We start from the raw sequence: 23,117 nt of genomic DNA on the forward strand, positions 1-23,117 counted from the left end.
TGTCCAAAGTTAGTATTAAAGTGTATAGGATTAATTCTTACTGAAATGTAAACAACTGGTCTTATTTATCTGCAATTTCTTGGGAAAGCTTGCACTCCATATCATTGTGTGTGTGTGGTAGTGAAATGTAGGAGTGGATCTTATAAAATGCATGTGTCCCAGAGATGGAGAGTACATTGTGAATCTTCAATTAGCTTATACTACTATCATATGATTATGTAAACAAGCAATATTTACATTTAGTTTGTTGTATCTAATGGTTATTAAGAATTGTCAACAGTCATTATTATAATCATGATAATAAGCTAACACTACTATCATTATCAAAACAAGCAATATTTACATTTAGTTTGTTGTGTCTAATAGTTATTAAGAATTGTCAACAGTCATTTTAAAATATTATAATAAGCTAACAATACTATCATTATCTAAACAAGCAATATTTACATTTACTTTGTTGTGTCTAATAGTTGTTTAGAATTGTCAGTAGTCATTATTATAATATAAGGCCGTACTTTTGAGTTTTCTATTTCTCTCCGAGCAGAAATACATTTGCTCATCATGTCCATATAAAGCTTGTATATATAACATGACTAAACAATGTCCGACTCTCAATATTTTTCCTTTAGGTAAATTTAATTACTTCACAATGGTAAAATTGCAATATTAATTAATGTTGATGATATTCAATGTGTGATAATGTTGATGATATTCAATGTGTGATAATTAATGTTGATGATATTCAATGTGTGATAATTAATGTTGATGATATTCAATGTGTGATAATTAATGTTGATGATATTCAATTCGTGATAATTGATGTTGATGATATTCAATGTGTGATAATTAATGTTGATGATATTCAATGCATGATAATTAATGTTGATGTTATCCAATGCATGATCAATTCATGATGATTAATTCTAATACCTGTGACGATCTTTAAATATCTTGAAATATAGGAATATTAACTTGGATTAACAAAGATGCTGTAATACATGATATAAATTTACAGAATTTTGAAACATCTTCTCAATTATCCAGATACATGTAATAGTACATATAATTATGTATATTTCACAGATATGTAAGATAACAATTCATTCAGTGAGCTGTGGATGTTAACATATGTTCTATCTGATTTTGCAACCTTTTCAGGTGGCTCAGTACACCCTGAAATAGTTTCTCAAATCAGTACGAATTGATTTAATCATAAAAGATATGATGATATATATGAAGAAAATATATGCCAAAATGGCAGAAAATATACAAATTTGGATAAAAACATGATTTTCAAAAAATTATTTCAACACACATGAACAAAAGACTGGCGGAATTGAACTCGAGATCTGCAACATAGAACATGATTTAAATTTGTAGAATTTTGAAACATCTCGTTATCCAGATACATGTTAGAGGACATATAATTTTATTACTATGTATATTTCACAGACATGTAAGATAACAATTCATTCAGTGAGCTGTGACTGTTCTATCAGATTTTGCAACCTTTTAAGTGAATTTCAACTGTTGCAAAGAATTGAAAATATCTGATCAAAGGATTTTTTTTTTTTTATTTTAACGATTATCTATAACACTCTAACAGGTATACTTATTTAATCGAAATGCTTGTGAGACAATTAATAAATTTCATATTTTTTAAATTGTAGAATATTTAAAGTAGCCATGGACCCCCGCCACAGTGCCCAAGATGTCGTCCGATGTGACCTTTGTGAGACAGCTATAGTACAGAGGTACTGTGATTTCTGCCACGTCAATCTATGTATTGCCTGTATAGGAAAACACGTTGCTGATGACTATCAAAAACACATACTGGTCCCATTCCAAAATCGAAAATCAACCTTGATTTATCCAAAGTGTAGTACACATCAAAACAAAGTCTGTGAATTACATTGTAAGGAATGTGACATGTCTGTCTGTTCCTTGTGCATTGATAACCAGTTGTCCTCAGATAAACACAAGGGTCATACATTTTCAATTCTTTCCGAAATCTACAACAAACGAAAAGCAGACATTACAAAAGATTCAGAGGAGATAGCAAACATTATTTCTCCAACATATGAAGAAATGGCCACTGATTTAGAAACTCAAATAACCAACTTGGATGGAGAATACGTGAAATTCACAACAGTAGTTACAAAACATGGAGAGGAATGGCACAAAGAAATTGACAATGTCATCAACAAAATGACAAATGAAATAGAAGAGATGAAAATCAAACACCTGGAAATTCTGAAGAAACATTTGGATGAAATTAATCAGATACAGTCCCTTATTGAGCAATCTCTGATTACTCTGAAGGAAATGGAGGAATCCAATGAAGTGTCTGTGACCATGGAATACAGATCCAAAAACAAAGAATTCAGAAAACTTCCTCCCGAAGTCCGAGTCTCACTGCCTACATTTAGTCCGATAGACAGTGAACAGCTTTACAAGTCACTGGGATCTTTGATACCATTATCATTTACGACAGATGAAAATGGCTACACACTGAAGAAAGCAAAAACCTCACCCAAAGAACTGATGGACGAACCAGAGCTTGTCACTACAATGAATACTGGGTATGAAAAACTTCACAGTGTTACCTGTCTGAGTGAAGAAGAATTCTGGACAAGTGGAAAAGTCAGTGATATGAAATGTTTTAATGTTCAAAATACAGTTATTAATACAATCAAAACAAAATCAGGGGAATGGCCAGGTGATATAGCAGTGACAAGTGATGGGGATCTAGTGTACTCTGACTGGAAGACAAATACTGTGAAGAATGGTCAGACAGATGAAGTGATCAGACTACAGGGCTGGAAACCCGGCAATCTCTGTGTCACCTCCTATGGTGATCTCCTGGTTACTATCCGCAGTGTTGATAGAACACAATCCAAAGTTGTCCGTTACTCAGGTTCCACAGAGAAACAAACAATGCAGTATGATGATGAGGGTAAGCCTCTATATTCAGGAAATTCTAAAATGAAATACATCAGTGAGAATAGAAACCTGGATATATGTGTGGCTGACTTAGGAGCCGGTGCAGTAGTGGTGGTCAATCAGGCTGGAAAACTTCGATTTAGATATACTGGTCATTCTTCTGCTACCAAAAACAAAGCATTCAAACCCTGTGGAATCACAACAGACAGTCAGAGTCAGATCCTGACAGCAGACTGCTATAACCACTGTATCCACATCCTGGACCAGAATGGACAGTTCCTCCGCTATATAGATAACTGTGATCTGAAGTATCCATTAGGTTTATGTGTGGACAAAAGTGACAACTTGTTTGTTGCTGAGTTGTATAGTGGAAATGTGAAGAAAATCAAATATCTACAGTAACATCCTTGCTATCTCAGTGTTGAAAATATCGCTTTCAGAATTGTAGTAAATATTCTTGGGAATCATACAAAAACCCATTGGACATGCTGGATACATATAAATTTTTGAATTCCAACTGAATGTTATGTATTTCTGATATTTTTCAGCAACCGGAATGCAGTAATACACATCTTTTTTAAAAATCTATAGAATCCATGTAATAATTTTTGTCATCATTTGAATAGCTGATTGTAGTGATTCTATATATGCAATATTGTCATTCATTATTGCATATTGCAAATTAATCCACATGTCCCATTCTTTTTATGGTTCTCAAGAAAATGGGCAATAGAAATTTATCATCCCCTTGTTGACTTTGAAAAATAGCACATTTCCCCCTCACGTTTTAGGTCACCTAGTTCTTTTTATACGCCCGTCGAAGACGGGACGTATTATGGTATGGCGTCGTCCGTCTGTCTGTGTGTCCGTCTGTCCGGACCTTGTGGGCAGGATACAGACTGAACCGTAAGCCCTAGGACTTTACAACTTGGTACATTTGATCACCATGATGAGAGGAAGATGCCTATTGTTTTTCAAGGTCAAAGGTCAAGGTCGTAGTATCACTTTTTAGGAAAACCTTGTGGGCAGGATACAAACCGAACCGTAAGCTTCAGGATATTATAACTTGGTATATTTGATCACCATGATGAGAGAAAGGTGTCTATTGTGTTCAAAGGTCAAGGTCGTAGTATCACTTATTAGGAAAACCTTGTGGGCAGGATACAAACTGAACCGTAAGCTCCAGGATATTATAACTTGGTATATTTGATCATCATGATGAGAGGAAGGTGCCTATTCTTTTTCAAGGTCAAAGGTCAAGGTCGTATCACTTATTAGGAAAACCTTGTGGGCAGGATACAAACCAAACCGTTAACATATTTATGAAGTAGCACATTCTAAGGCTATCCCTCTTGATATCCATTTCTACAAGCATAATGAATTAGCTCACAGAGGACAGTGCTAACTTCACTAAAATATGAATCCCACTAAAATATGTTTTCCTTGAGCAAAATCTACGGGCGTATTATGCCACGTTGGCGTTGCTCTTGTTACTACTAGCAGTAAAGGGTACCAGGTTTCCCCCTTGGACAACAAATAAATATTTCCCCTTTCCCAGGTAAAAATTTCCCTGAAGTTGTGCATGTTGTATAGAAACTACATAAAATTGTATGAGAATTTCATATATTTATTTTGAGTCATTTTCCATAATTCAAGATTACAATATACATGTGAATGATTTTAGATGATGATCAATTCATATATGTGCTTATTTTGAGATACTAAAATTTGGGGATGTCACCCACCTCCTACCCTGGAAATGACTATTTTCAAAAATTCTCATGAATATGAATTGGGTAGTAACATCTAAAAGCTGGATAAAACCTGTCTAACTCAGATGACCTATTGCAATTGGTTGTCATCAGTTACAAACAATGGAACATTTTTAACTTCTAGACTAAAAATCTAGTTCTTCTTGATATCTATCATTCCAATTGTTTTCAAATTTGGTATGAAGCATCTTTGGGACATATTAAATAATCGATTTTAGGACTCCTGCACCCCTGGGCAAAAACTGCCAAAATTGAATATTTTGGGGTCACATGAGTGAACTCAGGTTACCTATTGCAATTGGTCGTCATTTGTTGTGCGTTAACAATTGAACATTTTTAACTTCCTCATAACTACTATTTCAATTCTTTTCAAATTTAACATGAAGTATATTTGGAACAAGGGGGACATAAATTGTAAATTTCAGGACACTTGGCGGCGGGACAAAATTTGACCAATTCTCAAAAATCTCTACAACTGCCCATGTGTAAGAAAAACTAAATGCATAATGCTGTAGAGCAGGAAGGCCTCTACCATAATAGTAAATTTCATGATCCCCGGGGTAGGGGTTCTGACCCCAAGGTAGGGCCAAACTTAGTATATATAGTGTTTATGTGTAAAACACTTAAATAAAGCCAATTCAACTTAATTAGTAGATTATCATGCAGGGTCACCAAAAAGTATGTGGCGGGTGGGAGGATTTTATTTTTTATTTTCTGAGAAAAATATTATTGACAAACGAGTTTTTGTCAACAGAAGTGCTTCATTTAATGCCAGATGGATATCAATCTATACTTATTTCAGACGAATTCCAGGTTAAGGTTAATTTCTAACACAAAAAGATACCAATCTTCTTCAAGATTTACATGTACGCCCATAAGAATGCAAGAAACCATATTCTTCAGGTGGCTTTTCACGTTGCTATACCGAAAATGTAAACAAGAAGTGTTAATACCTGAGTTGGACATGAAAATTTTCTGGAAATCGCAAAATTAACAAAATTGGGGCGGGCGGGGATGATAATCTATCAATTAAGTTGAATTGGCCTAACATCTTTAATTCTTTTGATACTAAATTGAAACTAACTGAATATTTAGAAAGAGCAGGTAGTCCTTTACCAAAATTATTAATTTGATGTTCCCAGGGGTAGGGGTTTTGATATTAGGGTGGGGCCAAAATGGTCAGTTATTAAATGTGTGAACAATACAATATTTTAACTTCATGATAAAGAGTTCTACCATTCCAATTCTTTTCAAATTTGGTATGAAATATCTTTGAGACAAGTTGTAACTTTCAGGATTCCTGGGGACTTAATTGGGAGTGGGGCAAACTTTGATGAATTTTCAAAAATGTTCTTCTCTACAACTGCATATTTCTATGAAAAACTACATGCATATTGCATAAATAATAGTGATGTAGAGCTGGAAGGTCTCTACCAAAATTGTAAATTTCATGCTTCCTGTGGTAGAGGTTCTGATCCAGGGCAGGGCCAATCTTAATATAAAGTGTTTATGTGTAAAACATTTTTAAAAAAACATCTTTAATGCTATTGATACTAAATGGATATTTAGAAGGAGCAGGTAGCCCTTTACCAAAATTGTAAATTTCATGACCCCAAAGGAAGGGGTTTTGATATCTGGGTGGGGCCAAAATTGTCAGTTATTAAATATCAGTGATGATATATGTTAACACCTGGACATTTTTAACTTTGATACCCTATTGTGGGTTGAAGAAGGGTTACTACAGCACTCTTGGAGCCTACGGGACGGGAAAATTGCCAACAGTTTTCAAAACTCTTTACAACCACACATGTGTAAGAAAACCTAAATGCATAAAATATTAATGTAGATCAGGAGCTATGAGATTGCTCACTGTTTGTTATTTTCACCTTTCATCAGGAAGACCTCTACCAAGGTCAATACTGCTTACATAAAGCAGTGTTATATCAAGAGATATGAAATCTGCAAAATTACAACGTACAGCTGGACAAGTGTATCATTACTCTAGCTCCATTGTAATGAACAAATAATTTCATGCTACTTTTTAGCTCACCTGAGTCAAAGGCTCAAGTGAGCTTTTCTGATCAAAATTTGTCTGTTTACGTAAACTTTTTGTTATTTTCATCTTCACCAGAACCACTGGGCTAATTTCAACCAAATTTGGCGCACAGCATCCTTAGGTTAAGGGCTTTCAAGTTTATTCTATTGAAGGGCAATACCCTCTTCAAAGATGAGATGGTCGCAAAAATAGGGTGGGGTAATTTAAAAATCTCCTCGAGAACCACAGGGCCAGTGGAGCTGAAATTTACATGAACGTTTCGTGACATAGTGCAAATTGAAGTTGGTAAAATTCATGGCCCCGGATTAAAGATGGGGCCAGAATAGGGGATTATAGTTTTGAATGCAAATATCTAAGGGAAAATCTTTTAAAATCATGACCCCTAGGGGTAGGATGGGGCCACAATAATGGATCAAGGTATTACATACAAATTATAGTGAAAATTGTTAAAAATCTTCTGAAGAATCTTAATTTGGTCCAGAAAAGATTAGATTTACATAAAAGTTTCCTGACATAGTGCAGATTCAGGTTTGATAAAATCATGTCCCCCAGGGGTAGGATGGGGCCACAATAAGGAATCAAAGATTTACATTCAAATATATATAGAAAGTCTTCTCAAGAACCACTTGGGTAAAGAAATTTACGTGAATGCTTCCTGATATATAGTGCAGATTCAAGTTTGTAAAAATGATGACCCCAGGGGGTAAACTGGGGCCAAAATAGATATATACCTAACTTTTTCATGCAAATATATATATGGAAAATCTTTAGATATGGGGGGAAAGGTGAATCAGGTGAGCGATATGGCCCATTGGCCTCTCGTTCAATATTGAGTGCATCTAATCGATAAATCGGGGTTTATGGCAACGTTTCCCATTGATAAGCAAAATTTATTGATAAAGTAAATTTACTGTAAATGTTTCGCATTATGTTGCAAAAGTAACGCATTTACTCACAAAAGTTTCATGATACAACAAAGAATGTTTTCAGCTACGAAAATGGGCTCGATGAACTTTAAAAAAAACCCATCTTTCCAGCAGACCTACATGTAGACATTTTGATATAGAATAACAAGTATATAAGCTGATGAAGCAATCACAGGTATTAGCTGTTCCTTCTCTAAGCAGGGTCTTGTAAGCTTATATATAAAAGTGGGAGTGGTCGTGTGTTGCGATAAGCGTTGGTACGATAAAGAAACGCCAGTTGCTACGACCTTGAGCCCCATATTCCACCTACCACTGTTGGCGTGTCACGCTTGATTTGTTTACACCATTGTAGTGTATTTACACCTTGTAATCAAGTGGTGTAGTGTGCATGTGGTATATTCAATATGGACGTTGGACTACAACAGCAGCTGAGGAGAGGATCTGTGTGTTTTTTATTTTAATGCAATTATAAGTATACATCCTCCGTTACCTAGAATATTTTTTATTTTACAAAATTATAGTTTAATGTCCATTTATAAATAATTATACACGTCTACAAAAAAATGGTGTCCTGATAAGGCCATCTGCAAAAGTGCAACTGCGTTTCTTAAAACATGCCAATATCAAATTAAAAAACATTGTCACGCTAACACAACACGCTGTCATGCTAACACACAACACGCCTTCACGCTAACACACAACACGCCTTCACGCGAACACATAACATATGCCATCACGCCAACACACAACACGCCGTCACGTTAACACACAACACCCCGTCACGCTATCACACAACACGCCATCGCGCTAACACACAACACACCGTCACACTAACACACAACACGCCATCACGCTAACACACAACACTCGGTCATGCTGACACACAACATGCCGTCACACTAACGCAATCTGGTTGTTCGTTCTTGTCATTGGTCATTTTAGAACAAAAATAATCTTTAATTACTTATACTTATGAACAGTTATTTGAAGTTACGTCTAATTATTCAAAAAATAACTTCAAAGAGTACAAAGCATGAATTATTTTTAAATTCAATATTCTCAAATATCTGATACTGACATCGTGCGCGGTGCATGCGTAAATTTGACATGCATTAAAAATGCTCCCACAATGTTTACAAGTCTGGAAAATTGTTTGACCTATTTTTACCCCGAGAGTAGGTGAAGGAAGGAGCAATTCAGCTGAATTGCAAACTGAACTTGTATTCTTCTGAGAGGAAGCTTGTGACTAAATTTCAGGGCAATATCTGTCTCCGTTATGAAAAAGTCTGGAAAACTGTTTGACTAACTTTTAGTCCTAAAGTAGGTCAAGGACGGACCAATTTAGCTGAAATGAAAACTGAACTTGTACTTCTCCAAGAGGAAACCTGGAACTAAATTTCAAAGCAATATCTGTATTCAAAATGAAGCAAGAGGCCCATGGGCCAAATCACTCTCATGGCCATGTCATTATTCAGCTGTTGTGATTTTTATTTATAATCTTTATTCCTATGAAAAAGTTTAACCCCATATTGTGGCCCCAGCCTAGCCCCAGGTCAACACATAACTAAAAATGAATTCACGTAACACAGAGATGCATCAACACCAGTACGACTTAAATGACCTTGCTGTTCTGGATAAGATCAAGGTCATAGATCACAGCATGATATGAAGACCTTACCTTAAGAAAGATCTAACTTGAATAGTTCAAGAGATATTTAAGAAGTAGGTCCAGCTCTGAGGTCAAAGTCACAAGGTCAAACTTTACAAAATTATTAGGTCTTTCCATAAAAAACCTAGTACATACAAAATATATGAAATACCTACCTTCAATACCTCAGGAGACATTGATTAGGTCAGGGTTTTTGTTTTTAAGTAAGTCAAACTCCAAAGTCAAAAACACCATTGTCTACAAAGCCTTGCCATAAAGAATCTACATACAAAATTCCCACCTAAAACAGTTCCGGATATATTAAATACTCTAAATTCAAGGTCCCAAGGTCAAAGATCATGATATGAAATAAAAGGTTTTGCCATAATATATATACAAGATTTGAAAGATCTGCCTTAATTAGTTCAGGCCACATTGTATTGGTCACGTTTTTAATAAAAGTAGGTTAAACTTCCAGCTCAAGGTCAGAAGATCACACAACATTGCATCACATGAAAGGTATTTCCATAAAGAATGTATATACAATATATGAAGCCCTAGCTTAAATAGTTCAAGATATATTTTCAAACTTTTCCCCTATATATCACCATATAACACTGATTCCCTACTGTGGCCCCCAACCTACCCTGCGGACCATGAATTGCACAAACTTGGACCTACTCTATGTCATGAAGCTTTCATGTAAATTTGAACTTTTCTGGACCAGTGGTTCTTGAGAAGATTTTTCCCTGCATCCTGACGAATGTAAAACATTGAACCCCCCCCCCCCTATATTGGGTTGGGGGGGGGGCACCATTTTAAAAATCTTAAAAATATGCACAATGTCAGGAAGAATTTGCGCAAAATTGGACTTTTCTGGCCAAGTGGTTCTTGAGAAGATTTTTAAAGATTTCCAAATATACTTGCTTGTAAAATTTTGATCTCCAATTGTGGTCTCATCTTACCCTTGAGGGCCATGACTTGAACAAACTTGAATCTGCATTATATCAGGAAGCTTTCATGTAAATTTCAGTTCTTCTGGCACAGTGGTTCTTGAGAAGATTTTTAAATGACCCCACCCTATTTTTGTGACCCTTATAGCTTTCAGTTCAGGTGAGCGAAAACTGAAAAATGTTTCACTTTGGCTGTGATTTTCGAGAGGAAGTTGAAAATACAGATGGACGGACATTGGACACACAGTGATCAGAAAAGCTGAAGTGAGCTAAAAGGTACAAAATTTGCCATTATTTTGTTCAACAATAACACAATACTTATATTTGTTTTGTTTTGATCTGTAATGGACACATCTGGAAACCATTTCTTGCTATATATTAACAGATGCTTCACCTCAAGAACAATTTTATGCATCACTCATGAAAATTCTACATTTGATTGATTGATTGTTTTGCTGTTTTCTGCCACACTCAACAATTTTTCAGTTATCTGGTGGCGCCCAGTTCTTATTGGTGGAAGAGAGAACCCAGATACAATGTACCTGGGAAGAGACCACCGACCTTCCGAAAGTAAACTGGGAAACTTTCTCACTTAAAGGCGTGAGCGGGATTAAAACCCGCGCCGACCAGAGGTGAGAGGTCATGTGATTTTGAGCATGATGCTCTAACCACTCGGCCACGGAGGCCCATCTCTACATTTGAACTTTCACTACTAAAACTCAAAAGGTACTTTTGATATATCATCTGGACACCAATACGTTACAGACAAAATGACAGACATAAATCAATATCCCAATCTCCTACTTTCACAACAGTGCTAAACAAGAATTCACAAAAAATATTTGACTTATGTTTCCAACAGGTGTTTACTTAGTCAAATCATATTTAAAATGGGTGTTGATTCTAATAATATTATATTTCTAAGGAGTATCCAATTCATTATTATCATCATGACATCATTGATTATGTTGGGGGGAACAAAACAAAGAAAGACATTGGCTTTTAGCACACACTGACAAACACACATACAAAATAAATATTGTTTTACAGTAGATCTATATTTCTGAAAGAGAGAGATGTAATCACACAGCCCAGACCCTGGGATCGTGTAACAATCTCAGACTTATCAAAATCTCAATCACACAGACCAGGCCCTGGGATCGTGTAACAAACTCAGACTTAATCAAAATCTCAATCACACAGACCAGGCCCTGGGATCGTGTAACAAACTCAGACTTAATCAAAATCTCAATCACACAGACCAGGCCCTGGGATCGTGTTACAAACTCAGACTTAATCAAAATCTCAATCACACAGACCAGGTCCTGGGATCGTGTAACAAACTCAGACTTAATCAAAATCTCAATCACACAGACCAGACCCTGGGATCGTGTAACAAACTCAGACTTAATCAAAATCTCAATCACACAGACCAGACCCTGGGATCGTGTAACAAACTCAGACTTAATCAAAATCTCAATCACACAGACCAGGCCCTGGGATCGTGTAACAAAACTCTATCACCTGTAAGATGTTCATTACTTTTGAACTGAAACTTTAATTTGCAGACACTAGAAATTTAATGAATCAATATTGAAAAACAATTTTATTTTGGAATGATTGACTCCTCAGACTTTGACTAAAGCTTTAGATGTTTCATGATCCAGGTGCTTGTTATTTACAAGAACAAAATAAATAAGTTCAGTTTGTATATCTATTAACATGCAACGCTGGACATCCGCTCATTAACATGGTCTATCTCCAAAAATGTTCTCTAATGACTTTCTCTCTAGATCAATAAGAACTCCGATCTTTGTCAAGATAGTATAATTATCACTCCGTCATGTGTCATTGAAATGTTATTCCAAATACAACTCAAAACCTCTCAAAAATGTTTATGTAGTGAGCAGACTTTAACCTTTTGCATTTGAAAACTAATTGGAACCCATGTCATTATGAAAGGTATCTGGAATTTGAAATTTTCTTTCCAATCAAATGAGTTGGACCATGTAATATATATCTGAAATTTGCAATTTCCTTTCCTATCAAGTGAACCATGTACATTTGAATTTGAAAACCTATAGGAACATAAAACCATCAAACATAAAAACAAATGCAATATCGGCAGGTTACTAATTCTCCGTGAGAGATAAACATCCATATCAGATTTTTCTGTCACATCACTCTTTATATGATATCATAAACTATTCTGGACTGTATGTTAAAAAGTGAAACAAATATTTTGTATTGCTGTCATCAAAAATTAATTTGTTGAAGCTTTTTCAAGGACAGTATTAAGATATTTAGATTATAAACAAGTATGCTCTCTGGTTGACTATTACTTGACATTTGATTTCAAAACAAAGATTCTCGTAAATTTTGATGATTTCTGAGTTTCCCAAACAGTCCATAAAAGTGCAAAAATTATGTTCAAAATAATCCTTCCTTTGCTTCTGTGGGAAGCAAACTTCCACCTCAAGAACAAAATTCTATGTCTATGAAGAATTCTATTGATCCAAATACATCTCTGCTACAAAGGGTTAATAAAAGTTGTCCTTAATTTTCCTCAGCTACATTGATAGCAGTTATGATTTGGGTGATGTATAAATATGTGGTAATTGTGATATACTTCTGCAGACTCTATGCTAAATCTTTCCTTACTTACATACATACACATTCAAAAGTAAAGGCGATTTAATAACAATGGTGATAACACAGCAGTTCTAACAAGGTTTCATACAAAGTAAATGTATGTTTACCATTCCACTATCTAGAGGTCAGCAAAAGCTATAGAACGGAAACTCACAATAAATCAATGCATAAGACTTACAAAAGTACTGGTTACAAAACAATCAGGACCAGTATTGCCATTAGTAGCCAGCGCAAATTGAGGTGGTAAAACTGACAATTTACAATGAAATTCTTAGAAGTCTTCATACAATAATCATTATTAATCTTAGACAGAACGAGTGATTATAATTCTTAATACAATTGAAATCATGCAATGTAATTCTTGTATGGAACAATGAAAGTGTGCAATTATATTTTTTATGTCTACTGTACATGTAATTACACGTAAATTGAACCGTCAATAATTCATATCCTAGTTATTGAATTCCCACTACGCAAGTCCAGAGCCACAAACAACAAACCAGGTGAAGACATACAAAAACCTGGTTCATTTCTCCCAAAGTCTACAGATGATTTATGACCAAGTATAAAATGATTCTCCAAAAACGAAAGCTTGTAGTTTAAATTTGGTGTATACTGTGTGCCTGGGGTATTTTAACTTCCTAACCTCAGAACATTAAGACTATGGCATCATGAAAATCATCTTTTGGTTATATTTTTGTTTATTATACATGTACTTGGAACACATGGCAACATTCAAACAGTGATAAAACCAAACTGAACATCAGATAATGCAAGTACTTTTGAAGGAAATTCTTTGTATGGCTGGAGTGTGGCCAAGCTAAATTGTCTAAAAACAGTTACAAACATTGCAGATTTTACATTATTGCAATGATGTAATTTTAAACTAACAAGCTTGAGAAAATAGCTAAGAACAATTGTTTTATTGTGAGTAATTTCCTTTGCTTCATGTACATGTATAGACACATCAAGCATTAGAATAACGCAGAAACTTTAAAATGTTAGTCAAGCATTAGAATAACATAGAAACTTTAAAATTTAGTCAAGCTTGTCTAGAAATCATTGAGACATCTGGTTACTATTTACTTATCTCTGTATGTTAAAGGGACTGATTCATGATTTCTACCCAAGTTTTGTTTTTCACTTTTAATGATCAAAATCTACTGTCTAATCTGTTTTTATAAAAGGTTTCACAAAAAAACTAAGGTTATACATTACGACAGAAGCTCATTGTAGAGAGTTTATTATTTGTTTTGTAAACAAAGATTGTTTACGAAGTTTTCAAAATAAATGGATATTGATACAAGTTCTATATCTATCACATTTTAAGTATTCTTTAGGTAAAATGTGTAATTTAAAAGTTAAATTTGTGACTGCGCAAAACTAAGATGCTTTAAATTACAAAATTAACCTTATGCTGGTTTGTACCGGTAAATATAAAAATACTTGAGCCTTTGTTTACAAAACACACACAGTTAATGCTATAATATTGCTCTTATCCTTGCATTCAGAAGGTACAAACTTTGGTTGTCATACATTAAATGAGTTATATTTTTAATGTTTAACATCAAAGATTAAAGATATTTTTATTAAAAAGCGTGAACCAATCCCTTTAATGGAGACAATACTTTAAAATTATTAACATTTTTTTTTTACTATAGTACATGTATCTAAAAAGAACATGCATAATCATTGCTCTCTCTCTCTCTCTCTCTCTCTCTCTCTCTCTCTCTCTCTCTCTCTCTCTCTCTCAGGTCTAATATTTTACAAAATCAACATAAACATTTCGGTAGACCAGTCACACAATTAATACTGGTAGATTGATCTGGGCACAACACAGGACAATTTTGAACATAAAATTATAAATAAAGCTGGAAATGTTTTTAATTAATCAAACGCACATCAATAATCAGATTAAGAAATGTAAAACACAACATATACTATAATAGAAATAAATATCATAACCCAAATACAGATGTGCCATTTAACTACATGTCATATCATTTGAAATTGCAGTCACATGATTTAACTTGATGCCATCTAGTCATGTGACTTGCATCTGTTCAGTGAAGAACTGGATACCGCCTAGTCGCATGCCTTGAAATGAAGAAGTCATATGACTATGATGTATTTAATCATGTGACTTAGGAACGTATCATGTGATTTAGAAGCGTATCTTGAGTTCATAAATCATGAATGAAGCTTTGTGATTCTACAATAATCTGATCAACTGATACAAACAAACAAGACACGTGGCAAAACATTTCAATTCTATCATATAACTCTGGTGACATGAAGAAGTCAACAATCAAACTAAACTGATGTAGCTAGAACTGAACAGCATCTAAACACATTGTAACTGACAAACTATACATAAGGAGGATTATCAAAACTCCTCGTCGTCCGTCGACTCATCCCCAGTAAACCAGATGTCCAGCAACACAATATCCAGCTCCGCCTCCAGCTCTAACAGGAACAGCTGATCCAGGCGATTGTCATACTCCTCCAGGAAGTCCCAGAGATTGACCCGACCCATCACGTCAATATCACCATCTGCATTCTGCCGTCTTCTTCTGACTCGTGGCTTGGGTTCTGCCATTGTGCCGTCAGGAAAAGCATGAAGATAGAAGCACTTGTCGTTGAAGGGACAGTCTCCCGAACCATTCTTGAAGTATTTGCAAGTTTTATTACTAAGGGAAAAAAAAGTAAAATTAATTTTTCAATTACATGTATTTCAATAAATTTGATAAAGTCCATCTCCATCTATGTGGGCTTACTGTAAAGCAACTTTTATTGAAAGGTGTTTGCAACAAGAACCCTTTGCGACTGAGCCGCAGACTAAATGAGAGATTCATAGTGGCTAATCTTCACACGAACGTGGCATTTACAAAATCTCGCAGATTTTTCGATCACACAAATATAAGTTGATTTACAGGATAATCAGAAGAATACCAAAGAAATTATCAGACTTGGGGTAAGGCTTGCATTTAATTTAAATTATATCAAAATTACACACTCTGAATGATTTATGATTCCTTCATAAAAATGCTGGAATTGATTGTATTGTTTGATTGTATCTTGTTTAATGTCTCTCTCGAGAATTTTTCACTCACATTGAGATGTCACTAAGACCGGTGAAGGGCTTCAAACTTAGGCCTATGCTCGATGCTTATGGCCATTGAGCAGTGAGGGTTCTTTAACGTGCCACACCTACTGTGACACGGGACATCCGTTTTAAAAGTCATCTCTGAGGACCCGTGACATTCACACCTGATGCCGAGCATTTGGTGGTGGAATTGTCACTAACTGTTTTAACGACTTAGCTAGGCCTGTCATGGCCGGGATTCGAACCCCAACCTTCCTCATGTGAGGCGAATGTTCTACCTCTAGACCACAGCAACGGTCTTGTTGGTATTGAACTTGCTGTGAAAAGCGTTCAGTATCCACTCCTCACTAGAGGATCTATCCTGTTAACATTAATAGGTGGATATAATGACTGTACCGTAATGCATCTTTATAGCCAGAGATTAGCTTGTTCTTCTCCTCGTCTGATTCTACCCAGTACTTGCTGGGCGTTACAAAGTTGGAATTAACTCGGCACTCTGGACATGCTCTACAAAGAAAAATCATGATTAAAGACATTGTGTATGTTTCACTGTAAATGAATCTTAAATTGATTAAAATTCTAGCAGACTCAAGGTTGATAAATTAACTAAATCAATTACATATAATTGGGTATACTAGTGTTTGCACTATTTAAATGTCTTACTCATCAACCGCAGATTTCACTTAATACATATCAAAAATCTAGGTAAAATTAGAGATTTTACAAGCAAAACAAATATGCTGTTGAAGTTGGCCTGATAAGCAATTATATGAACATTACGATCATTGAAATATATGCAATTCTTCTGCATGGTCATATGTCATACCAAAAAAAAGCGAACAACAGTAAAATCAATAAAGATTTGTACAAGAGTTGTTTTAAAAAAATTTCAGGGCATCGAAAATCTTATGATTATTTCATTGTACATATAGAGAAAATCACCATTGTATCAATACAGTAAACACACTTATAAAGAATTCACACTTACAGTAAAACATGGTTATAGTGAACAGGCTTATAAAGAATTCACACTTACAGTAAAACATGATTACAGTCAACACATTTATAATGAATTCACACTTACAGTAAAACACGGTTACAGTAAACACACTTATAAAGAATTGACACTTACAGTAAAACACGGTTACAGTGAACACACTTATAATGAATTCATGCTTATAGTAAAACACGGTTACAGTGAACACACTTATAATGAATTCATGCCTACAGTAAAACATGGTTACAGTAAACACACTTATAAAGAATTGACACTTACAGTAAAACACAGTTACAGTGAACACACTTATAATGAATTCATGGCTACAGTAAAACATGGTTACAGTAAACACACTTATAATGAATTCATGCTTACATTAAAACACGGTTACAGTGAACACACTTATAATGAATTCATGCCTACAGTAAAACATGGTTACAGTGAACACACTTATAATGAATTCATGCCTACAATAAAACATGGTTACAGTTAGCACACTTATAAAGAATTCACACTTACAGTAAAACACGGTTACAGTAAACACATTTATAAAGAATTCACACTTACAGTAAAACATGGTTACAGTCAACACACTTATAAAGAATTCACGCTTACAGTAAAACATGGTTACAGTAAACACATTTATAAAGAATTCACGCTTACAGTAAAACACGGTTACAGTAAACACATTTATAAAGAATTCACGCTTACAGTAAAACATGGTTTCAATAAACACATTTATAAAGAATTCACACTTACAGTAAAACATGGTTACAGCCAACACACTTATAAAGAATTCACGCTTACAGTAAAACACGGTTACAATAAACACATTTATAAAGAATTCACGCTTACAGTAAAACATGGTTACAATAAACACATTTATAAAGAATTCACACTTACAGTAAAACATGGTTACAGTCAACACACTTATAAAGAATTCACGCTTACAGTAGAACATGGTTACAATAAACACATTTATAAAGAATTCACGCTTACAGTAAAACATGGTTACAGTAAACACACTTATAAAGAATTGACACTTACAGTAAAACACAGTTACAATGAACACACTTATAATGAATTCATGCCTACAGTAAAACATGGTTACAGTAAACACACTTATAATGAATTCACACTTACAGTAAAACATGGTTACAATAAACACACTTATGTGGAATTCATGCCTACAGTAAAACATGGTTACAGTAAACACACTTATAAAGAATTCACACTTACATTAAAACACGGTTACAGTGAACACACTTAAAAAGAATTCACACTTACAGTAAAACATGGTTACAGTGAACGCACTTATAAAGAATTCACGCTTAGAGTAAATAATAGTAACAGTACATACACTCATTAAAAAATTCACGCTTACAAAACAGTAAAACACCGTAAACACACTTATAGATAATATGACATTTTAAAAAAGAGTTTCTATGCGAGATTTGTTTATTCCGTTTAAATTAAAACACTGTGGTTTAATATTCTATTAAAATACACCCCAAATACCATTCAAAAATACAAGGAGGGGAAAAGGGGCGTGATGTCCTTTACACAAGCACCTGTGCGCTTAATTGATCAAGATATAAGACTCGCGGTGGTTTTGACCGATCGCCCGACAGGGGATACTCATTCCTCTTATACGACTGATCCAACCTATGAATGTACCCCCACCCCCCACCCCCATGCTTGAAGTTATGAACATTGATCGACATGATGTATGAAATTACCGCTGCCCCCCCCCCCCCCCTCCCCCGATTAGATAAAAAGCGGGGGGAAATCTTAGTTACTTACAACTTATTTCGTGCTTATTAACTGATCTTATTAACTGATCTTAATTTATTTGTAGATGATGTCGCATTTGCTAGTTAGACTCCAGAGGGATGATAGCGCAGAGGAAAGTTGTTAGGGTACATGGTTAGAAGATAGGCTTACATCATATTAATGGTGGTGCAACAGGGATAAGTCATTATGATCACTGTTTATCTTAAAGAGATATTTATTTAAGTTAAAGTGACATCTTTTTTTTTCTTTTTAAAAGAGATATCTCTTTTGGTTATTTAAGAGATATCTCACTAGAGTAAAAAGATATCTCTCTAACTTACAGGGATATCTCTACAAAGAATAGTTAGTAAAAGGACTTGCAATACACAAATCACTTAGTCCTAGTTTGGGCGCTGAGCGTCACTCGTTATTGTCGGGTTCGTTATACGTATATTCTTAAGCGATAAATATTTTTGAAAAATCTTTATTTAATGGCCGCTACCTACAAATGTCTGCTAGATCGACTGACTTAGGCGGCAGAAAAATCGAGACGGCAATCCATTCAACATACAGAGAAGTGTAATGCTACAGGTAACGTTATGATAAATCATAGGAATAACATCTCTTAAGTCTTATCTATGCATCGGATTACTTAGCAGTAATTAACAAACAAATTTTAAAACGAAAGTTGGGGGTATTGGAATTCCAAGAAATTTGATAATTTGCTGACTAGGCTAGATGCCGATTGTTTTTATTATGCCTAGGGGGTAGTATTTTCCGTGAAATACGTGGGTAGGTGGTATACATCATAGTCAGATTATGACAGGCCAATGAAAAATGATTTTTCTCTTTTCAAAACTTGATAGAGAATTTATAACTCAAAAGTCCATGCAATGTCTACAGGTATACTGGTGACACAGGTTGTGAACAGGACTGCCGCCCCAACAATTTTACAAAAAATGAAATAAAAACAAAATGCAAAAGACGGTAATATGTACTCATTGGAGCAGCGAGTATAATGACGATCTGTGGTCAATGGAGCGACAAGTGTGAAAGCTATTGTTTACACAGACGCAAAATGGGATGTACATGTCTGTCTGTATACCTGTACATATATGTCTGTATACCTGTACATGTATGTCTGTATACCTGTATACCTGTACCTGTATGTCTGTATACCTGTACCTGTATACCTGTACATGTATATCTGTACACCTGTACCTGTATGTCTGTATACCTGTACCTGTATGTCTGTATACCTGTACATGTATGTCTGTATACCTGTACATGTATGTCTGTATACCTGTACATATACGTCTCTATACCTGTACATGTATGTCTGTATACCTGTACATGTATATCTGTACACCTGTACCTGTATGTCTGTATACCTCTACCTGTATGTCTGTATACCTGTACCTGTATGTCTGTATACCTGTACATGTATGTCTGTATACCTGTGCATGCGTGTCTGTATACCTGTACATGCGTGTCTGTATACCTGTACACGTATGTCTGTATACCTGCACATGTATGTCTGTATACCTGTACATGTATATCTGTATACCTGTACATGTATGTCTGTATACCTGTACATGTGTGTCTGTATACCTGTACATGTATGTCTGTATACCTGTACATGTATGTCTGTATACCTGTACATGTATGTCTCTATACCTGTACATATGTGTCTGTATACCTGTACATGTATGTCTGTATACCTGTACATGTATGTCTGTATACCTGTACATGTATGTCTGTATACCTGTACATGTATGTCTGTATACCTGTACATGTATGTCTGTATACCTGTACCTGTATGTCTATATATCTATATATGTATGTCTGTATACCTGTACATGCATGTCTGTATACCTGTACCTGTATGTCTGTATACCTGTACATGTGTGTCTGTATACTTGTACATGTGTGTCTGTATACCTGTACATGTATGTCTGTATACTTGTACATGTGTGTCTGTATACCTGTACATGTTTGTCTGTATACCTGTACATGTGTGTCTGTATACCTGTACATGTATGTCTGTATACCTGTACCTGTATGTCTGTATACCTGTACCTGTATGTCTGTATACCTGTACATGTATGTCTGTATACCTGTACATGTATGTCTGTATACCTGTACATATATGTCTGTATACCTGTACCTTGCAGGTGTAAACAATAAAAGGGGCTATGTTGCTGTAAGAGGGGGTTTGCTACAAATTGTTCATTGACTGTCTAATTAATTGGTCGATCACTGTTTGGAAGCTATAATGATTCTAGGTTGTAAGTCATTAAAAAATTATCGAAAAATATTAGAATTTATGAACATATAAATCAAAGGAAAATACTGAAAATTATTTAAAATTCAACGTTTAAATCAACTTGATGATATTTTATTTCTTTTACCTTTGTCACACATCTTCCTGCATTTCAAATTTTAAAAAGTTGGACGGATTAACAAGTATTAATAAACATGTTTATCTTAATTTCCTAAGCGTTGTTTCGGCAAGAATCCAGGATTGCGTTTTTTCAACACCTCTTGGTATAAACGTTCCATACGTATGGTTACATTATGACAAAGTATCAAAGTATTAAATTTTGTCTACTCTAGGAAACAAATTTTATGTATTGAAATCATCGATTCAGATACATTAATTACACTAAACACGATATTTGTGAGAATATTTTTTAAATCTTTATTTTTTCTCCTCTAATATTCAGGCAAAAGATATGAAACATCTTAAGCTTCATTCAAAATCTGAATATTGCGATGAAATGATTGATAAGTCAATGATTCCAAAATGAAATTGTTATTCAATATTGCTTCAAAAAATTTCTAGTGTCTGCAAATTAAGAGTTTCAGTTCAAAAGTAAAGTCTGAGTTTGTTACATGATACTGGGGTCTGGCTTATCAGTATTACGTGTATCAGTTTGTGTCTTTACGACATTGACAGAATAGGAGAAGGATATTAAGATTCAGGTGGAAATCTGAGTTTAAGTCAAAATATGTTAGTTATAGACCCCCTTGTTGATCCAGTTTGCCTCCAAATGATAAATATTTGCCACCGCCCCTGAATATGTATACTATAGGACTGCATGTATGCACTTGTGTGTAACATATGAATATGTACAACTTGTGTATGCTTCACTTTTCCTTCCTAACTTGAAAACATACAGATGAATTTCAAAGTATATACCCAGGTATACATGCACATACAGGCCTTGTCCAAAATTAGTATTAAAGTGTACAGGGTTAATTCTGGCTGAAATGTAAACAACTGGTCTTATTTATCTGCAATTTCTTAGGAAAGCTTGTACTCCATATCATTGTGTGTGTCTGTTAGTGAAATGTGGTAGTGGATCTTGTAAAATGCATGTATCCCAGATCATTGTCTGTGTGTGGTAGTGAAATGTGGGAGCAGATCTTATAAAATGCATGTTGCTCAGATATATATCATTGTCAAAACAAGCAATATTTACATTTAGTTTGTTGTATCTAATAGTTATTAAGAATTGTCAACAGTCATTATTATAATAAGCTAACACTTACTGTCACGGTTTGACACTTAGGCACGTCCGACTGACAAAGTCTACTAAATGATAGGTCCAGTCAGGTAAAATGTCGATTTACCAGTCCGACTGGTCGTGTTGAAAAAATAATCAAGAAACTTTAAACCATAAAATATTTTATTCCTAACTAAGAAAATAACTGTAAAGAGTTTGCGAGCAATGTTGAACCGTGTGGTGACATTTAATCTCTAATTTTAGTGCTAATAAATGTCGCAATCGAAAGTGATGTTTTACATCTATTCGATGATGTGTGTAAAGTTATGTTCCGGATAAATAGATATAAATTGAATTCATTTTAAATAGTCTGGATCATCCCGACATTTGTGTATACGCCGGAAAGTTGGCATATGCATAAACATCGGGATGATCCAGACAACATTTTAAAAAAAAACCACCAGTTTATTTGAATTAAATATTAGAAAGTGTTTATCAAATTAATAAACAGCCATTTTTCAGTGTTGACATATTATGTGCGGGAATGTCTCTATATTCAAATACGACTTCTCTTCCTTGAGGAAAGATGTCCCAAGAAAAAAAGGAAAAGGATGGGAAGAAACAAAGCATGCCTTATGAAATAGAAATTTAAAAAAACGGTTGAGATCATTTTATTCTACATGGACTAAAGAATTTCCATGCCGGGTAAAATTTAAAGAAACAGAAAATGTGTTTGAAAATAAAATCAAACTGATGACTTAACAACGATGCTGATTGGGTGA

At 34.7% G+C, this 23,117-nt stretch overlaps 1 protein-coding gene across 1 annotated transcript in view; it reads left to right on the top strand.

Annotated features, from left to right (window-relative positions):
• Positions 1 to 23,117, top strand: part of LOC125656913 (uncharacterized) — a 31,501-nt gene that overhangs the window by 4,215 nt on the left and 4,169 nt on the right. The window contains exon 2 of the mRNA XM_056143674.1: positions 1,671 to 3,302. Within this exon, the coding sequence (XP_055999649.1) occupies positions 1,687 to 3,302 (1,616 nt within the window). The 5' untranslated portion in view covers positions 1,671 to 1,686. The remainder of the gene's footprint in view (positions 1 to 1,670; positions 3,303 to 23,117) is intronic.

This window comes from Ostrea edulis, chromosome 7, assembly GCF_947568905.1.
Source record: "Ostrea edulis chromosome 7, xbOstEdul1.1, whole genome shotgun sequence".
Lineage (NCBI taxonomy): Eukaryota > Metazoa > Mollusca > Bivalvia > Ostreida > Ostreidae > Ostrea > Ostrea edulis.